Source organism: Cyclopterus lumpus, chromosome 10, assembly GCF_009769545.1.
Source record: "Cyclopterus lumpus isolate fCycLum1 chromosome 10, fCycLum1.pri, whole genome shotgun sequence".
Classification (NCBI taxonomy): domain Eukaryota; kingdom Metazoa; phylum Chordata; class Actinopteri; order Perciformes; family Cyclopteridae; genus Cyclopterus; species Cyclopterus lumpus.
This window is the reverse complement of record NC_046975.1, coordinates 9,476,027-9,496,062: the sequence shown is the minus strand read 5'-3', so window position 1 is coordinate 9,496,062 and position 20,036 is coordinate 9,476,027. Positions and strand designations below refer to the sequence as shown.

The following is a 20,036-nucleotide window of genomic DNA, read 5'->3' as shown; positions in this document are numbered from 1 at the left end:
TCTTGAGGGAGAAAATGTCTTTTCTTCTTGTGTTTTCCTTGCCTTCACTCTCTCTCTCTCCATCCCTCTCTCTTTTCTCCGTCTCCCTTTTGCTCTCTTTCAGATATTTTATGCATGGATTACCTCAAAGCCATGTAGGCTATACCACGCATTGGCACCCATCTCCTCATTGGGACGCAGAAAACTAAAAAATCAGCTCTTGCATCCACTCCATATGGAAGACAGTTTATAGATTCACACAAGGCTGTGAGCATTACGACACCGTTGCTTTATTCAAACATATGTTTTTTTTATGGTAAACACACCCAGTTTACAATACAGAGACTGGTAAGATGGTGTCACATAGTCACTGTTTGTACCACATTTTGAATAGGATAATAGGAGGATTTTGGCATGAGGATCACAACACTAATGCCACGACATTCAGACTACCTCAATAGCTTTCTATTCTCCGAGGTGCATCGCCGCACTCTTCTGGGGAAGTGTAATTTTCCTTGAGTAGTCTGTTCCATGGTCTCAATTATCTACTTGGTGGCAGACGGAGGACATTTAAACTTGCGATGCAGTGTGTGCTTTTGTCTCAGCTAATTGTTGACCGTGGGGACGTGTGTCGCCGCGGCTGCCAGTGCACCGATTTGCATCTACTGTACCTGGCGGAGGCGGCCTCTGACCTTCAGAATAAATGTGTTTTGTTTTTGTTTTTGCAGCCATACAGTTTTGTTGAGTGGGCTGGCTTCCTTTTGTGGAATGACAAAAGTGTTGTTCAGTCAGAACAAATGAGCCTGTCCCTCTCTTCCTTATCCCCACTCTCTCCCTTTGTTGTTATTTGCATTAGGAATCAGTCTGCTCATTCCTCCCGAGGCCATCCCCAGAGGAAAGATCTATGAGATTTATCTCACTGTTCAGAGGAAGGAAGATTTAAGGTGGGTCTCTTCAACACTGCCTAACTGGCAGGCTTCCCTGGATGCCACTAGGCTGTTTGTTTTGATGCTCGACTGTTCCATTAGGAAAGGCTTAAGAGTCCGTGCCAGTACTGAGAGATGTAAATAAATAATGTAGCCTTTTACCAGGATGTGCACTATTTAAGGTAAATGAATTGTTTGAGAAACACTGTTTATCTGGCTTGCTACCTTCATAGCATGCTGTGATGGTGTTATGTTATTACTCAGTCATCACAACTTCGCTCAGCTAGTCAGCGAGTCCAGAGGGCTTTCATTATTCTCTGCTAACAGCTGCTAGATAATTTGCAGAGGTGACCAGACAATTCTCACAAATAACTCGATGAGTAAAGGCACTTCATCTAGATTTATTCACCCTCTCTCTCTCTTCTTTTCCTGGTGTAGGTTACCCCTGTCCGGCTGCCAGACCCTGCTCAGCCCCGTTGTGAGTTGTGGCCCTCCAGGAGTGGTCCTGAGCCGGCCAGTTATCCTCAGCATGGACCACTGCTCTGACGCATGCCTTGATAACTGGGCCGTCCGCCTCAAGAAGCAGAACTATGAGGGCACTTGGGAGGTGAGACAGCACTATAACTTCAGCACAAATCCTCCATAAAAAGATAAAGTTGCCACCCAGTGAATTTGTAAAGTCTTACTGAACTCACTGAGAGCTTTCCTTAAAAAAGTACAAACCTGCTCAGCAGTGACTTGAAACTGGCACTGGAAAGCACTGGATGCTGTAAGGCAGAGGTAGTTCCGGTCCAGGACTTATCCACTCTATAGTGTTTAAATGATATTGTCCATCAGGTATTTTCTCATTGGGCTGAAAAAGGAAAAAAAGCATGGAAACGCCGGCTCTCTTCAGCTCAAGAGTTGCTAGGCAACATGTTTCTCAAACAGAAATTCTCTAAGCAAATGACTGATCCTCAAAGTACTCTCCTGAGTGCTCCTTGACCATTTTTGACCGCTGCTTCCAATTACAGAGTTCCATACCCATTTTTCTACCCATGAAATTTGAAAGGAACCAGAACTGCCCGACTCCAATAGGATAGAGTTGGAAAGAACGTTTGGTGTCTACACGCACAAACACGCACCCCTGCAAACAAATGCACTTTGAGGCGTACACACATCTTCACAATCCAGACAGATTGGAAAGGGTGCTGGTGGGCTTTGGAGTGTTAGTAGGTCTTCTTTCAAGTTCGATATTGTGCATAAATTATTCAGCCTCCCCGTGTGTGGTGGCGGTGGGGTGTCTGTGGGATGGATTGGCTTGTCTGAGGCAGAGGTTAGACCAGCACTTTTAATCATCAGCCGGACCAAATATAGCCCAACGGCCTGACTGCGTGTCCACCAAAGAAAAAAGAGGCAGGTGGACGAGAGAATTAGGGTGGTAGCAACCAGTAGAGTGCGAAGAGAAGGAAACGGAAAGAAAGGAGGCATAGAGGAAAAGGGATGGTGAAAATGAACGTGCAGAAGGAGTAGGAGAAATTAATCGCTTGTAGAGTGAGAACGCTCAGTGGTGTAATCGAGCCCGCTCACTCTCTGTTCCACCTCGAAGAAATATTAAGATGATGAAAAAGTGAGACTCCATTGTGGTTGCATAGCAAATGAATTGTGTCAATACTAATTCTATTGATGTAGATGGTGTCTGGTGGAATCGATCCTGGAGGGGCTTGCTGGGCTTTTGGCAGGCAAAATGCTCTCTTCAGCTTGATTGGGTAATGAGAAGAGTCAGTCAACTGGCATGATGGGATTTTAGAGAAAATGTTGTCACCGTGGGTCCAATTTGTCCCCATCAAATTAGCCCGGAGAGCACTGGAATTATCTCATAAAACTATGACTTACTGTGATGGGATGCGATATTTTCGCAAGTCTTTCAGCTCGAAAGATGCAATGCTGCTTCTCCCTCTTGTTTTTTGTACTTGGCAAATAAAAGTACCAATTAATTCTTGTACTTCCATTTTATATTTTTATCTTTTTTTTATACACTTTTAACCATTAGGCAACAGTGTTGTTTTGCAGATAAATAGGCAAGTCCTTGACAAATCTCGAAGGCTGAAGGAAATTGCAGAAATCCCAACAATCTGATATTTACAGCACCTCCAGAGTTTTTTTCTTTTCCAGCACCATCTATTCTTGCCAGTAATCTATTTGAGTCTCCTTTCATGTCAATTGAGTACCTCGTTCATGCATTATTAAGTGGATTGATGGTGTTCTATAGGACGTGTGTCTTTTTATGAGGGAATGTGTGTCTTTTATGTCAGTATGGAGTAAGTGTACTGTAGTGAAAAGGGAATTTGAAGCAAGAAGTATTCTTATTTTCCCCAATCTAAACTGTTACTCAGACACTCGTGTAACATTACATTTTGGCTTAAATGTTACTTTGTCACACTGCAGGAGGGACAGAGTTTGGGGCCGTGCTACTGTGCCAAACTACTTTCCTAACAACCACTTTACAAACACCCACCCACACATGCAGACATTAGGTACCTAGGCAAACACATTACCCTTCCCTCCTTCATAAATTGAGTGCTTGACCTTCCATCCACACTTTGTGTTGTTTTTTTCTCTCCGCCTCGCCTCCTCCAGGACGTCCTGCTGATGGGGGAGGAGCTAGTGTCGGAGCCCTATTACTGCCAGCTCGAGGCCGAGACGTGCCGGCTTTTCTCGGAGCAGCTGGGCACCCTCGCCCTGGTGGGAGAGTCCCTGCACATGGGCGCTGCCAAGCGCCTGAGGCTGGTGCTCTTCTCCGACGCATACTGCTCCACGCTGGAGTACAACATCAGGGTCTACTGCATGGATGACACACAAGACGTTTTCAAGGTAAAGTGTGACAAATGCAGCGCCTACTATTCTATTTGGCTGGCAGCTTCTCAGCCTGAGATTGCATGGGGCACCTGAGTGATAGGTAGACTATTATGTGTAATAGCATTGTCTGTCACATTGAAACGTCAGTAGAAATTGTCGCAGGAAAGTAGGAGTTAGGCGTTGCCATGGTAAATTTAACAATATTGCAGGCCTGATTACACCATGTGAAGTTCAAGGGTGTGTGATTTGTGGTGCTGATGATTCCCCCACTATTGAAACATTGCATTTGTCTAAGTTAACCATGGTATACAGGACAATCTCTTAGTGTATTCTTGTGTGCATGCCCACAGAGATGTGAAAGGAGCTATATTTAACATTCAGAGCATTAATAAAGCACCAATCAACAATTTGCTCTGTAAAGATATAGTGGAGTAATGTCTACCTGAGCAGAGAAGGAAGTCACTCTTCCTCTGTGTGTGTTGTTATCCAAGCTTCTCCTTGCTTTGTTGAAATAGGGGGGTCGGCCGCACATGCTTTTAGTGCATGTTCTTGCATGAGCGTGCTCCACTGGTTTGCTCCCAGCCGCCACTCTGCACGGCTCTCATACGGCGGTTACAGCTGATAACGCCATGTCGACCGTCAGCATCGCTGTGGAAGCGTAGCGTAACACTGTTGGCTCTGTCAGCATTTTTGCCGTAGTTAGCCCTGTTAGCACCGTGTGCTGTTGAGAGGCGAACCAAAGGATCCAAATCTCAGATCTTGCCCATTTAAATTCCTTTTCCTTCCTTTTATGCTGTCAGTGGCTCCGCTTGGCTGCTGTGAGCCGAGAAGTTTACCATCACTTTGTTCAACAGCATATTTCTCTCCACATGGACAGAGTATAATCGAGCACTAATGCCTGCCTCCCTCCCCCGAGGACTGCCTCTGAGTAGCCTGTTAAGATTTCATTTGCATGGTTAATTAGTAAATTAAAAGGAGAGCCTGCCCCAATCTTTTACCAGCAACCCCTGTGTTCTTGTTCTTTCTCTCCACACCTCTCTCCAAGCTGTTCCTCTTCATCTGACACCAGCCACAAGAGCTTCCCACTCAAGTCCACTTTTGCCTGCTGTAATGGCTGACCTCCTCATCCAGAGGTTCACTACTAGCACCTTCTGTAGTTGGCTCTGGGGCACAAGCAATGGGAGGCAGTGGGGGCACGAGCTGAAATTAGCACTCTCACATTCAGGGAGATGAAGAGGAAATGAAAACACAGGCTCTTGCTGTGTTGTGAGAATTACCAAAACCTTTCTCGCTTACATCTGTCTCTTTGTAGCTCAATTCTGCCCCTGCTGCTATCTTTCTGTTCCTGACGGCTGCTGCATGATAGGTGGCTCGATCAGAGATATTGCTGGCTGACATTCTGCGTTCTTATGTGGAAGAAATGTAGAATACAGCATTCAGGAGGTAACGCCTGCACAGCTGATGCAGCTCTCCAGGGGAAGTGATTTTTGCAGATTGACATCAGGCTTTTTTGTTTACTTGCTGTCGAACCAGCTGTAACGGTAGAGTTGTCTTTATATATTCTGATCTCGGGTGACCTTGTGGTGTTTTGCTGCAGTGTGACTGTTGAAATGACCTTGCACGACCTGTGTTCGATGCAGGAGGGCTGCTGGTGCACAAAAACGTGTTCTCTCTCTCTCTCTCTGTGTCTCAACCTCTGGATAGCTCTTGTTCTGATATTCTCCCCATCTCTTAGCCAGGAAAAGGACATCTGAGCTTGTTGACTCCAGCACTTGTGCTGCCATACTCTGCGGCTCCCTCGACGCCCTTGAGTGCATTAGCTCCCCGTCTCTCACACAACCTGGTCCTGTGGTAAGCCACGGCGTCTCCAGGGTTTTGTAGTTTTTAGTGAGTGATTTAGAATGTGGCCCACACTCTTTAGTAATCTCAACTTCACACTGCTCTTGGTGCTATTACGGAGGGAGCAGTTAATTTAGCGAGTACATTAACCACTTTGAGTGGAGATTAAACTTCCCTAGAGAGGTTCAGCCTAATCATTAATCACTATTTTTAAAATGCACCATTTATGATTAGACTTTCACTATGGCGAACATTAAAGTTAATTGTAGTGTACAACAATGGTGGAGGAGCAGTAGGTGGTATTGTGGAGTATATTATTCCAGTTGATGGACAGTATACCTTCAGCACATGTGAAATTCATGACAGCATTTGCAGCTTGCTAAGGCATTTTTCAGAAAAGAAGTCGACTTTCCATGCATTAAACAGGCTGTACTTTTGAAGGGAGATGAAAAACAGCATTTCTCTGCCTTTTCTGTTGGCTGTTCAGTGGCAGGGAGAACTGTAGAAACCAAAAGGGATACTGAGTGTTTCTTTCCAGTCTCCTGGCTGGCTGTCAGTCTCTTCTGACAAGCCTCCATCAATGAGAATGACATGTACGCACACCCACAAGCATACACGCTACACTTATGCAGGCTGTACCATGCAATCTCTTATCTCCCAATTACAGCAGATTAGAACCAATGTTATCGTCTTTGATCCTAAGTGTGCGGGGGCTCTGGGGAAACGGTGACATTTCCGTCTGATGCTTGCCGTATGTTAGCAGGGCTCTGCCGGGACCAATTAAGTTAATATTTAATGTGTGTCCCACTCTTGATGGGCCCAGCCAAGGCTGGCGCAGCAGCAGAGGAGACATGATCTGCGTCTGGTAGCACCCTCACTGTGCACTCGGTTGTTCCGAGCTAGACCTGTGGGAGAGCTTCACTGATGTCCTGCCACCACACATCTGAATGAAACACCTGCCATGAACCAAGCCTGCGATAGACCGAACAGCATCATCTAATCCAACTGGAAGGGTGCCGAATAAGGTGTCTTTTTAGGATTGGAATATGGTGCACCTAGTTATTTATTTACTTTTTGAATATACTATTAGTATAATTTAATTATTTATATGTATCTGCAATATTCAGAATCTGTCAGCTTTTGGTGTGTATGATAAATTGCTCAGTAAATGTACCACTGGGCATAATCCATGCTTTTATAGTTGACAATAACAAACTATCCCGGTGTTAATTGATAACCAAATGTTCTTCCTTTACACCCACCAGTCTGTGTTTTGAAAGGCCAGTGTTGCTCTGCTGTTAAAACACACACATATATAACTATTTATAAACCACCCACTTTCTGTCAGATTCAATTTTTTACAAAGGTTGAATTCAGTTTTTTTGTGCTAAATCTTTTGAGGGACCACCATAAATACTAATCGAGTAGATTTCGCAATGAATATCAATATATATCTTTTTTGTAGTTTTTGTCCCGGTTTGTGGCATGTCTCTATTGGTGGCCAAGTTGACCCCCCATTTTGGGATTGCCATGAATTATTTTTACAAACATTCATGTCCCCAAAGGGATCAATCTTTCCGATGTGTGTGATCCCCTGACTTTTGCTCCAGTGCCATAAAACAAATGCTATTCCCAATAGCCTCAGCTTTTCTTTGTGTTTGGTGCTGATTGGCAAATGTTAGCATGCTAATACACTAAACTATTCTGAATAACATGGTAAACATTATCCCTGTTTAACATGTTAGTGTTGCCATTATTTAGCCCAATGCACTGCTATGCCTAAGTGCATGGTTGTGGACTCTTTAAGCCACATTGTAGTTTCAGTGCCGGGGAGCAGCCATAAACCTTCCCAAATGATAGAAATATTTGAGTTAGCTCCTTTTGTATTACCAGTATTGTATATAGGATTGCAGAATGTATCCCTTCATCAGTGTTCATGTGATGAGCCAATACATTGTGCTTTCTGACCATCGATTGCAAAAATGTGTGTTTAATTGACGTCCAACTGTTAAACAGTGGTTTAGGGAGTCTTTTATACAGTGTTTGACCTCAAGCTATTATTCTCATTTGTGTATAAAAGGGCTCACAAACACTTTATGTGCTCCACGATGACATTTTCTCTCTTTCTTCTCCTGAGCAGCAGAAACATTTTTGCTTTCATGTATCAGAGGAAAGAAAACCAACATGCAGAGTATAATACAAACAGTTGTTCTGATCTCTCCATCAGAAAAGTTACTGGCAATGAATTCGAGGCACAAAAAAAACAAGAGCATAGCCCAGTAATTGCTGGCATTAAGTTAAACAAGACAGTCAGCTTTATCACTGAGCCCAGCAGAGAAATTGTTTCCATATTATATTTCTGTGTTCCTGTGTGCTGTTTTCCTCCCGTCCTGCTCTGTGATTTATCAACAGAATGTGCATCTTTTCCCTAGCAAACGCAGTAGCCATTTATAACCGAGCAGACAAGTCCCTTCTATTTGTAGTTATTAATCAGAGTTGACTGTAGCGGGCACGGCCACTGGAGCTCAGACTGATAGACTCTCAGTCAGAGAGGAAAAGCCTGTCACATCCTGCTGACAAATACACAGATTTATGAAGCCCACATAGCCAGGCTACTCTCTATAAACAAATGCATTTGCCTGAAAAGAGCAGCTCTGAAAATGGATCGTCACTTTGAATGCACATTTTTAAACACATGGGGATGTGACATTGCTAAGAGGCGAGGGGTGAGGCAGAGTTTACGAGGATATTAGAGGCCGTGTATCTCTCTACGTTTCAGATGAGATGTAGCTAGACTAATTAACTGATCAAATGCAAGTTATAATCCCCATCAGAGCTAGTTAAGTTAATCGTTTTTTTACACACCGATCCAGAACAATAGAAGAGCACATGTAGTAGCTCGACCTTGCTGTGAGAAAAGTAGCAGCTTTGAACCGGTCCAGTTCTTTTTATATATTTATATATAGGCCTCTGCTAATACTTTGATTTCCTGCATCCGTCAACCGGCTGTATTTTGTTGCGAGTGAGAGTTTGGTGCAGCCACTAACCTCTTTCTGTCAGCACCAGCCCGAAGAGATTAGCTGTATGAGTGTCTCTTGTTTCCCAGAGGAGCCCAGCCCCAGTCCATCACAGTCCCAGCTCTGGTCCAAGCCGAGAGGATGAGGGGATGGGTGAGGAGCAGTTTGGGAGATGAGTGAGGGTGGGATGGGGGTGGAAGTCTTACAAAAACTGTGGCCATGATTGCAGTAATCCTGTTATCTCTCCTACTAAAGCTGGCCACTCTAGTGACCTGGAGACACAAATGTTAAGCTGCCTCTTTCTCTCTTCTCTCTCGCTCCTACTCTTTTCACTCCTCCCTGCTCTATCTCACTCTCTTTAGCCTCATTGAATGTCAGGGGTGGTCTTGGCTCTGCCTGACTCTAAATTCACAGTCTTCACACACACCACAGGCTATCTCGAATTCCGTCAGAACAAAAGGGTTTTTTCTCATGCAGTACTTGAACTTTCGCCCATCTCATGCATCTTAATGTTTCCACAGTTGTACAGGGTCAGGGTGTCCAAAGAGAAGCAACTCTTCTTATTTATCTTCACTGACTGGAAACACAATTTAGCTCAGAGTTGATGATTAATATGTGATTTGATAAACAAATTTAAAGCCTTGGATTGTTTTCCCCCAGAAAGAGTAAATAATATGGTCAAATTTAGCTTCTCCTCCATTAGTCATTTGTTAACAGCATAATGGGGCGTAAAGAGGGCCATTATTCTCTCAGTCCAGAACATATGCTGAAACCCTGCACAAAAACACACTAATACACACACTCACAGGCACTCAAACAATATACAAGCGAGACAGTGCCATTTGAAAGAGAGGAGGACATGTACACACTTTAAAGGAGGAAGTGTATCATCCCATGTTGTGTTTTATTCCCTCAGTAAGCTCAGTATCCCTGTCAGGTTGCAGGAGCGCTGTGCCCTAGACTGGTCTGATTGTAATCCTGCCGTGTCAGCCTTGAACTTGACAAACTGCTAGACAGGCGAGTTAGTATTCATTCTAGTAGCTATTGATAAGATAATTGACATTCTGCACGCCTTCTCTTGCTAACAGGCCTAAAGATCTGCAGCTATAGGTCAAAGACCCGATCAAAGTCCACCAGACCCAATTTGCAATGCTAATCGCTCCCAACAAATAATTGTCCTTAAGAACTGTGTTAAATGAACCTCTCTGGAAGCCCTCATAATGTGGCTTTTGTCTGCCTAAGAGATGTAATAGAACAGGGCTTTTAATTATATGGAGAATGCAGTGCCCCCTGTTATTAACTCATTAGACCTCAACGCTTTGATTCAGAGCCATTGTCTGACCTTCCCACTCTGAGTAAGTGGGTAACATCACAGGGCTTCGGCATGGCAGCATAGTGAGGAGACTATTCCAGAGAGCTGCATACAGTCGGATCATTGTCCATCTTTAATGTGCTGTGGCTTTGGTCAAAGGAATAAACCAATGTAAATGCAGGAATTGAGATTGATAATCACAGGGGCAATACTATTCGTGTTAACAAGAAGATAGACACTAAACAAACATGGAAATTAGCAATGCGCTGAGCAAACATGGGAATGAAAATCTCACGGCCGAACCAAAATGTGCTTATTCAGTGATGGAGAGAGCACATCAAATAACAAAAGCAGGTAGAGATTCCAAATGGATAATTAACAGCTCCCTTTCCACCACAATTGGAATCAGGAGCCCATTTCTGGGAAAGAGGGCAGAAAATGTATTCTGCATTGTGCACATCGAAATAACTGCCATTCTCCACCTTAATTAGATGTTTTTGCTGAAATGAAACCATGGGCAACCATGCTGGCATGTAATGCTCTACATATGGCCACTATATTTACACACTTTGAGATATGTCCCCTAGACCCCAAGGTGCATTCTGCCTGCCTTTTTTTCCTTCTGCTGCAATCTTGTTTGTCTCCTCAGACGGATTCACAGAACATATCTGGTTTCTCAGGTCTTTTTACACTTCTAATTTCAGAGGTCTGTTTTCCTCTGTGGTAATGAGCTCTTCTGATCTGAGGTAGCACATGTGAACGCCATCCACGGTATTAGTCTTGAAGACTTGTTCAGCACAAAACATCCAGCTAAAGTGAATTGATAGATCAGAGGAAAATGCAGCGGATATTATCATCCCATTCCAGATGGTCATTTAGGTGGCAACAAATGGTCCACTGAGCAAGTCCCACAGAGATTAAAATATTAAGCACGCATTTACAAATCTCTCCTGGCACAAAAACAAAAATGAAATTAAGGCGATTCGCCATGCGAGAACAATGTGCAGTTGACTAATGGCTCATTCACTGCCTTCATCACAGCCCAGGTAGCTAGTAGGCTGGGATGACTGCGGTATTTGCATGCTAATGCAGTTGCTGGAAGCTGAGCGCACACACTGAGGCAGAGGATCAACCTTGTGGTGACATTAAAGTGCTGTGGAGACCAGCAGTACCAGCCCGCTGTGACCGCATGCTGGGACACTATCTTCCAGTCCTAAGATGTGCTGTCCCCCTGCCTTATACTTGTGGCGTCTGTGTGTGTGCGTTTGTGTGTGTACAACTTCTTGTTTATTCTTGAGTGATGCACCATAAAGCAATGAAAAATGTTATAGATTGTTTTGCACATTTTCCTTTACCCGTGTGACTGTGAAGGTAAATGTGTTTCCTCTGAGCCCTGACGGCTCTCCTCTTCCTGCTTCTTTCATCAGGAGGTGATGCAGATGGAGCGGCAGCTCGGGGGTCGGCTGATTGACGAGCCTCACGTCCTGCTTTTCAAAGACAGCTACCACAACCTGCGCCTGTCCATCCACGACATGCCTCAGGCGCACTGGAGGAGCAAGCTGCTAGCTGGCTACCAGGTGTGTTGGGGGGCTCTGGGGGGCTGCAGGGGCAGGGAGTCACTCCAGATCAGAGCGGGAGTACGGAGATGTAATAGAAGTGCCTGGATGAATCTGTCAAATTTGTGTATCAGCTTGTATAGTGCTTTCTAATGTGTTTGTTTGTATACTCAATTTGAAATCCATGTTGTCTCGAGTTAGTTTAAATTAGCCATCGAGAGAAATTAAAGAATTGAGTATTTGTCGGCACAAGCTATGTTACTGAGTCGGAAAGTTCTTCCTCATTAACAAGCTGTTTCTGGTCTCTCTGGAAAGATGTTTTAATTTCAGTTGGTTGAGAGTTTTAATTAAATATGTTGATCACTTTAGAGATTCACATAAAGGAGCATTTTTCAGTCTGTTCCTGCAAGACTTCTCTGTCCAGTAACCTTTCCATTCTTGGCACTGTGTGCAACTTAAGTCATTTGTTGGAGTCAAGGAAACCTTTTGGGTGTGTGTGCATAAAGCGTGCATGTTTTTGTCCACTTGTGCTTCTGTGCGCGAGGCGTAGTCGTGTGCATAATGGAGCTGGGCTGTGTGCACTAACCCAGAGCTGCAAGCTGATTGATTATCCTAGTTGTCGCTCTCTTAAAAAGGGAGCTCGGATGAAATATAAAGCAGTGCTGTATGTAAATATGTGAATTTCCCGACCGGAAGCTTGGCACCTCTCCACCTCTACTGCACTCCCCCACACCTGCGTGCACTGCAGCCCGGCGACAACATGAGACATGAGGGCTGTTCAAAGAACTAGAAAATGCTCTGGCTCTAACCATACAAGCACGGAGCACCAGGTCCCCATAGCTTACACACAGGCTGTGCCAAGCAAGCAGCGGCAGCAACAATGCACCCAGAACAGAGGCTTATTCCTCTGGACTGTGCCTGTTCATTTGGAAGTGTTATTCCCCTCTCAGCAGTGCGGTCAAAAAAGGCCTTTAGTCTCCCCGGAGCCCCTGCAGCGACTTTAGTCCGTTTCATCCGTCTGCCTGGGTAACAGTGCCCCCGTTTGGTTAGCAGCGGGATCTGCAGCGCCACTTCACTCTTATAACAGTTCTTGTACCCTGTTTTTGTTTTTTTTCTCCCAGAGTTACCTCGTTGGATATGCAAATGAGGCATAAATATGGAGCAACAGAGAGAAAGATGTAGAAATTGTCAGCCTTGAATAAATTCTGGCAAACATTCCCAGGTAGACAAAAGCTGATGCTGCTCAGCGGTACTACTCAAAGCTAGTGTGCATGTATACATCTCTCTGTCACACGATGTGTTTTAGATTCAGAGTAGAGATGTGATTTTTCAGCATCATGTGCAGCTCAGAAATGCACACACAGTACAGACCTGCAAAGTGAGGCTGAATCGACTGAAAAATAATGGATAGAAAATGTTTGTTATGCCAGAAATAAAGATATGGCGTGTTATCTGCATTTCTTCTGAAATCAGCTCAGACAGATATTAAGTCCCTCTCTCAATATAAGCCTATTATCCCCTTTTAACCTTCCAGACTATTGTCAGCCTCGGATATATTTAGCCATTTCCCCCTAACGATGACGGCTTGTCAGTCTAATTAATGATGATCTCCGTGTATTCTAGGCAGGCGGGTTTCAGACATGCAGTTCTAACTGTGCCGCTGCTTTGCCGTTTGTTTGTGCCGCGTGTTCTTTCTGCAGGAGATCCCGTTCTACCACATCTGGAACGGTTCCCAGCGGTACCTGCACTGCACGTTCACTCTGGAGCGACTCAGCCTCAGCACCTGCGAGCTCACCTGCCAGCTGTGCGTGTGGCAGGTGGAGGGAGAAGGACAGAGCTTTAGCCTCGACTTTAACATCGCCAAGGTAACGTTCAGCATAATAACTCGCTGAGAGACAGCAATTGATTGCACATCCACCAATTTTTCAGCATTCTCATTAGTCACGTAGGAATGGTTCTTATAGCGTGCTTTGTGGCTGTCATTCCTACCAGGACACCCGAGCTGTGGACTCTGAGTTTCTGTTAATGGACAGTAACGCTACAGCTCTGGCAGGACCCAGCGCCTTTCAGATCCCGTACCTCATCAGGCAGAAGATATGCAGCAGCCTGGATGCCCCCTGTCCCAACGGAGCCGACTGGAGAATGCTGGCACAAAGACTTAAACTAGAGAGGTAAATACCCAACCGTACAATACCAAAAGGCCTCATCTGATCACTGATCAATAGAGCGCGCTGGAAAAGGCAGCTTACACTCAAGAAATGCAGCAGAGCCTCATTTATCCAACCCCCTTGAGAATAGAGGTTGCACAGAAGTACATGTACAACAGAAACAGTAACATGTTACTGTGGAACTCCACGGATTGAACAGTCAGTGTGAAGTGCATCATAGCAATCGAATGTTTTCCCTAAAGTTCAGGTAAACAAAGTTCTGCCTTAGCAGGCTAATCCTCATTTGACACAGTTCTAACGTTATAGGATTAATGTGGACTTGATGGATACAGCTATCATTTCTGTGAGAAAACACAACCCTCTTCTTCTTTTCCCCCCTCAGGAACAGGTAAGCAGCTTAAAGTCTGCAGCTAAACTTGTACCTGCTACATTGTGCTTAACAGTTATAATTGGAAAGGTAGCGAGCTGCTGCCCATCATCAGATGAAATAGGTTTGGATCTGTGCCGACCTCAATTCGTTCTCACAGTTACTGTAATTTATCACAGGAGTACCTGTAACAGAAAAGAGCCAGGCATCGATCTCTTATCCTCCACCAATTTAATTTCTACCTCGTACACTTAATTTGTCCAATCAACTTTATTTACCCCAATTATTCACAAATTGAATTGATGCACTACGGGTTTAATTAGCAATGTTTTGCTCAACATAATCAATTCTCATTTAGGCCTCGGGAAAGAACAACTGCTCTGTTGTTTGATCTGTCCTTAACAACATGTTTTCCTGGAAAGGCAGCAGCCCCTTGGCATTCTGTCATGCAGTATTTCCGTGTTTGTTTCTGTGTGTGTATAAAGCGTTCAGACCGAGCGGAACGGGACCAATCAATAAAACTTAAAATGCCAAGAACCTTTTATTTGATCTTTCTCTCCTAAGACTGAGCAAACGGCTGTGTCTGAGCCATACAAGATAAGCTGGTGTTTCACACAGCGAGGTGACTAAGCGGGGCTGACACGTTGGACGCTAAGCTCTGTCTTTTTTATCTGAATAATGACACAGAGGTTTGTTCCCAGACAGTTTTTTGACCAACTCTTTGTTGTGTTCTCCCGACGCAGGAGGGAAGGCTGCCTGCACTATAAAATCCAATTGACTCAAAATAGCCGAGTGGCAGTGTGTTCTCGGTGCTTGTGTACTGCTAAAGCAGCCACATGTTTATAACATCACAGAATGCTTCACTAGGCAAACAGAAGATAGGAGGAAGTAATGGAGTCGGTCTGACCTTTCTCAAGGTAAAAAGGGTGTTTTTGGGCTTCTCGTCTCACAACACAATCCCCCTTTGTGCCATTGGTTTACGCTTTTCTCTCTTTTTTTAATGTCATGTGTGCTCTACATAACAGTTAAGGCCCCAGACATTTGGAGAACAGAAAAAGGCCATTAAATCAAACAAGCATCTTCGGTACCGCAGGGATCAGGTCCCACTCAACATCAAATATACAGCTGGCTGGGGCCACTGCTTTGTTGTCATTGATTGGGTTTGATCGTAAAGGTTCTGCTCCTGAAATGGAAAAGGTCACTTCCGACTTCACTGTGAAAAGGCTATATAGGATTTACTATATGGGATTTAGCGCCAATTTCCACATCAAATAAAAAGGAATGAGGATTATGCTGCTAAACTTCAAATGAAAATTGCCAGAGATTCTGTATTTGATGGCAGCCAGACTGTGTTCTTGTAACTTTTATCATGTTCTTACTTAGCATATTGGGTTGTAGCAATATAACAGACAATAAAACTTGACATGGACGGAGTTACAAGAAGCAGTGGCGCTATAAAATACCGTCTGAAAAGGTTTCCCTATAACTCTGTTATTGTAGAGAAAATCCGAGCCTGTTGGTTTGATTTGAACAAAGATGTCTTCATTGCTCCCTCACCGTTATGTGTGTGTGTTTTCGTCTCTGCAGACACATGAGTTTCTTTGCATCCAAAGCGAGCCCAACCTCTCTGATCCTGGACCTGTGGGAGGCACAACATTTCTACAGCGGAAACATCAACCAGCTGGCCACGGTCATGGCTGACATTGGCAAACAAGAAGCCATGATATTCCTGGTCTCTGATGGCGAGTGCTAACCCAGAAAAGGGGGAGAGACTGGTGCAGAGGAAAAGTACAGAACACAACAACACACACACACACACACACACACACGTCAAGTTACAGCAGCAGCAATCGAAGAGCAGCGCTGTCCCCACGTCCCTCTTCTTCACTTAAGAAGATGTTAGGCTTTATGTATGATTGAATCCCTATATCCCATCTAATGGAGTAATACTCTTTAAATGAGAGTTTGGGTGTGTGGGGAAATGTGTTCATGAAGTCAGTACAGAAAAATACCCTTTATCCATCAAAGTTAAATTAGTCCATGCCCCGGTTTTACTTTAACTTCATGCCTTTTATATAAATAGGCCATTTATGGCTAATAAACAGCAATATGCAAACTATGCTATTACTGATGGCCAATATTGAAAATTCAATGAATATTTTTTTTACTTGGATTAAATATTCAATATATATGGATGTGACAAAAGGTGCCAGTCATTTCAGGTTACAGAGAACAGGCGAGATATGCAATTGGCAGGTTATATGACATCATCTCAGATGTTCTCACCAAGGTCATCGGGGTCCGTGAACGTACCCCAAACCCAGCGAGACTATAGGTCCCTGTCTTATTTGTGTCATGATCCGTTTTCCTAAAACGTACACAGACAGCTTGTAGCACCACATCCTGGACTCGCAGGTTTTAAATAGATTGTATGTCAGAGGCCCAGAAACCGGTCTCATCCCGTTTGTGTTTTAGTCCAGCCGGTACCACTACTGTGAATGTAACATCTTGACATCTTGATATCTTGATTCAGTGAGACGCTTCACAGCTTCCCCGCTTCCCCGCTTCTAAATCAATATATGTGGGGTTTGGGTTCTTTGAAATGTTTTGAGGGAGGAGTGAGTAATATCTTCACTAAAGTCATATCTCCAAAGCTATTTCTATTCAAAGCCTGTGATTTTGATTTCAGCAGTTTATTTCTCGTCTTGTATTACCCTAATCGTTAGTTTCAAATTCCACCTCTAATGAATTCCTGCTGCATATATATGAACATTGAATGTCGTCAAAATTAATCTCTGAAATGACGTTTCCCCTCCGATTACATGAATTATGTGGCTGGGATGTTGTTAAACATATAGCATGGCCAAAGGGTTATTATCCTATATGGATAATGCAGAACACTTTCTCCACTGAAAATCTGACAACAAATTCCTCAAATCTTGTTCAGATTACTTACAATGAAAGGTTAGTTGTGGGGCTCTGTTTTTATCATTTATAAAGCAAAGTTGGTGGGAAATCTATATTTGCTTTATGGCAAACTGTATTTCCACGTCTCTCAGAGAAAGTTGAGTCGCTTATGCATAATGTCACGCCTCTGCTCAAAAAAAAAATGCTTTGGAAGGTTTTTTTTCCTTTTTGTCATTTCTAGCCAGGATGGTAAAATGTATCCAGCAGATTTATGCAACAAACCATGAACTGCAACTAAGCATTTGATTATTATATTTTGATCATTTGCATTAAAGGGAAAATTCGCCACCAAGTGCTGATGGTAAATGTCGTCCTCTGAAGAGAATGAATTCCCCGGCTGTGCTATATTGACCGGCTGTGCCTACATATAAACACTCACAAAATGTCAATGGAGGAAATGAAAAAATACAACCGTACACCATCTGAATTCTCACCAAATCCATTAAATCCATTCATGTTTTTCCACTATTCCAACAATCAGTAACTCTGGTTTGGTAGAAATAAATCCATAATTCACAGTAAGTAAGTAAGATAAGAAAATAATCTGACTCTACATGCGGTTTTCACCCTTATTGGTGGCCCTCACTCCTCTTTCGAAGAGCATTAAATTAGCAGATACAAATATTACAATACAATTACAATTCTGTTTGTTGGCATCGGAGGGCAATCTGAGCAACGGCTCCATCAGTCAGAGGGTCTCTGCAGGCGGCATTATCCTCCCCGCTGCGGCTCAAACACTGTAAAATGTACACAGTAAAAAGAAAAATCATATTTTGGGATGCCATTGTTGCTGTTGAAAACGTAAGACAAGCGGAGCGGCGTTGTGCCCCACAGCGCGCCGTAGTTCTTCCTCGCCTCTACGTCACCGGCTGCAGGAAGAACAGATTCTGCGGCTGCGCCCCAGAGAAGCAGAGTGGACGTTTCACTCCGCACCGCTAACTCGGATAGAGAGAGACGAGTTTGGAAATCGGCAAATTTTCCCTTTAATTTACAGTTATTTTTATTTATATTGATATCAGGTCTGGCAACAAAAATAAGTGAACAGATCGTCTTTCAAGTCCACCGTTTCAGTAATTGTACTTCAGTAAAGTTGTGAGCGATCCAAATTAGCCATAGTTCTCTCCGCCTCAGGGTTGCACGTGAAGATGTCTGTTGAAGTTGTAAAGAGAGTCCTTCTCATTAAATCCCTCCTCAATCAAACAGCTAGCACCGCCCATCCGACCAGCTCCTCTGGCTTCAACCTTTAACACTAACTGGAGCCTCTTTTATGATTGTCAGATATTTGGAATGTACATTTATGTTTCCTTGTAGTAGGAAAAATGACATTTTGTTCAAGTCTTGAAAGTTCCTTTTTGTTTTTGTGTGGCATTTCAGCATTTTAGCGCCCTTTCATCCAACCCTATTATTATCCTATTAACACGCCTCCACTTGACCAACAAGGTTTTACAAGCCCCTGTACAATTTGATGCAGAAATACCACCTTTTTTTATTACCTTAACAAAAACCCTGGGATCAAGCCCCGTTAGGACAAAATGGCGATATCACCTTAAATCAATCTTTTCATGTTGAAATGGATCATCGTCACGTGTAAATACTTTTTCTATACCAGCCGTGTGCTGTCACTTTGCATACTGTATATGAGCAGAATTGGTAACCAAAGTTTTATGAATATCGTTTGAGGCCACTTCATACTCACATTGTATCCATTGAATATCGTTTCAGCATTGTTTTACTTGCGGGTAGTATAGAATAAGTCAGAGTTGCTGTCTCTTCTAAACTGCGGACTAAGTCCAAATCCTTTCATTGCTTTTGTCTTTCAGGCAAGTTAACGCTGTGTGCTCATGCAGTAATATGTGTCGGTTTATCACTTTGTAAAGAAATGTAAATTATATTTTAATATGAAGCCAAAAAAAGACACTTAACTGGCGCAGCATTTGTCAAGTCTAACCCGTGACGTGTTTGCCTATATACTGTTCTTTGGCGATCTAGCAGTGAAGACTTTTTGCAGTGTTAAGGGTTTAGAGACTGTTTTACAGGATGTTTCTATACATATTTTGTTCGTCCCTACTCTGCATATGTCTCCCTGATTAATTCTCTAAGTGTAAGCAGCATTTAAATACTAAGGTGGAAATAGTCACTCGTGCTTAGTGAATCACTCCACTGGGACTGTGTGGAGGCTAATCTCACTTCTTGGGACACCGACGAGCCAGTGTTGACACAGCACGTTTAGATGAGCCATGGCAGTTGTACAGTCAGACACTGTGTGTGTGTGTGTGTGTGTGTGTGTGTGTGTGTGTGTGTGTGTGTGTGTGTGTGTGTGTATGTGTGTGTGAGAAATGTTATCAGTCCTGTCATCGTCTTGGACGTGTTGTCGAAGCACTTTTCAGTAATGTAATTCACCAGCCGCCATGATGTTCAGCATCTATCTTCACATCGAACTTGTCCAACAAAATCAAATCTAACAAATCTGCAATTACTGTGTCTGATGAACAGTTCCTTTATGATGAAGCCTTGGCCTGATAGTTGTGTAAGACTTGTGTCAGTAACACACACACACACAAACACTTTGAAGGGTTTATCCCAAAGTTATGAAGGAAATTGTTTCATCTCACAACTACTTTTTGTGTCACTCATTACTATTCAGTGTCAAGGACATATATGTGTGTGTGTGTGTGTGTGTGTGTGTGTGTGTGTGTGTGTGTGTGTGTGTGTGTGCGTACCTCCCTGTCACAAGAACAATAGACTTCTGTACTTATGAATGGTTCTTTGTATTTAGTTCCTTGATTCAATGTTTCTTGCCTTTCTGCAAGTCAAAAATGCTGTATTTATTACATGCCACAGCGCTTATGCAATTGTATAATCCTTTTGTTTTATTGTTGTTGTTTTTTTACCTTTTGTGTTCCTTATCGTCAATGTAAATTGTTGTCAAAACTTTTGTGGCAATGAAAAACTTCTGCTAAAGGAGATTTTCTGTACTTTTTGGACAATGATATGGATTTGTGGGTAGAATTTTGGAAATTCGTTTCTAAGTGCTTTCAAGTATTTACTTGGCCTTATGTATATATAT

The 20,036-nt window shown here is 43.3% G+C and overlaps 1 protein-coding gene across 1 annotated transcript in view; it reads left to right on the top strand.

Moving 5' to 3' along the window:
• unc5a (unc-5 netrin receptor A) overlaps positions 1 to 15,755 on the top strand; it is a 116,116-nt gene extending 100,361 nt beyond the window's left edge. The window contains exons 10-16 of the mRNA XM_034544321.1: positions 836 to 923; positions 1,344 to 1,512; positions 3,525 to 3,758; positions 11,339 to 11,488; positions 13,168 to 13,332; positions 13,460 to 13,638; positions 15,590 to 15,755. Of these exons, the coding sequence (XP_034400212.1) occupies positions 836 to 923; positions 1,344 to 1,512; positions 3,525 to 3,758; positions 11,339 to 11,488; positions 13,168 to 13,332; positions 13,460 to 13,638; positions 15,590 to 15,755 (1,151 nt within the window). The remainder of the gene's footprint in view (positions 1 to 835; positions 924 to 1,343; positions 1,513 to 3,524; positions 3,759 to 11,338; positions 11,489 to 13,167; positions 13,333 to 13,459; positions 13,639 to 15,589) is intronic.
• The last annotated feature ends 4,281 nt before the right edge of the window (positions 15,756 to 20,036 follow it).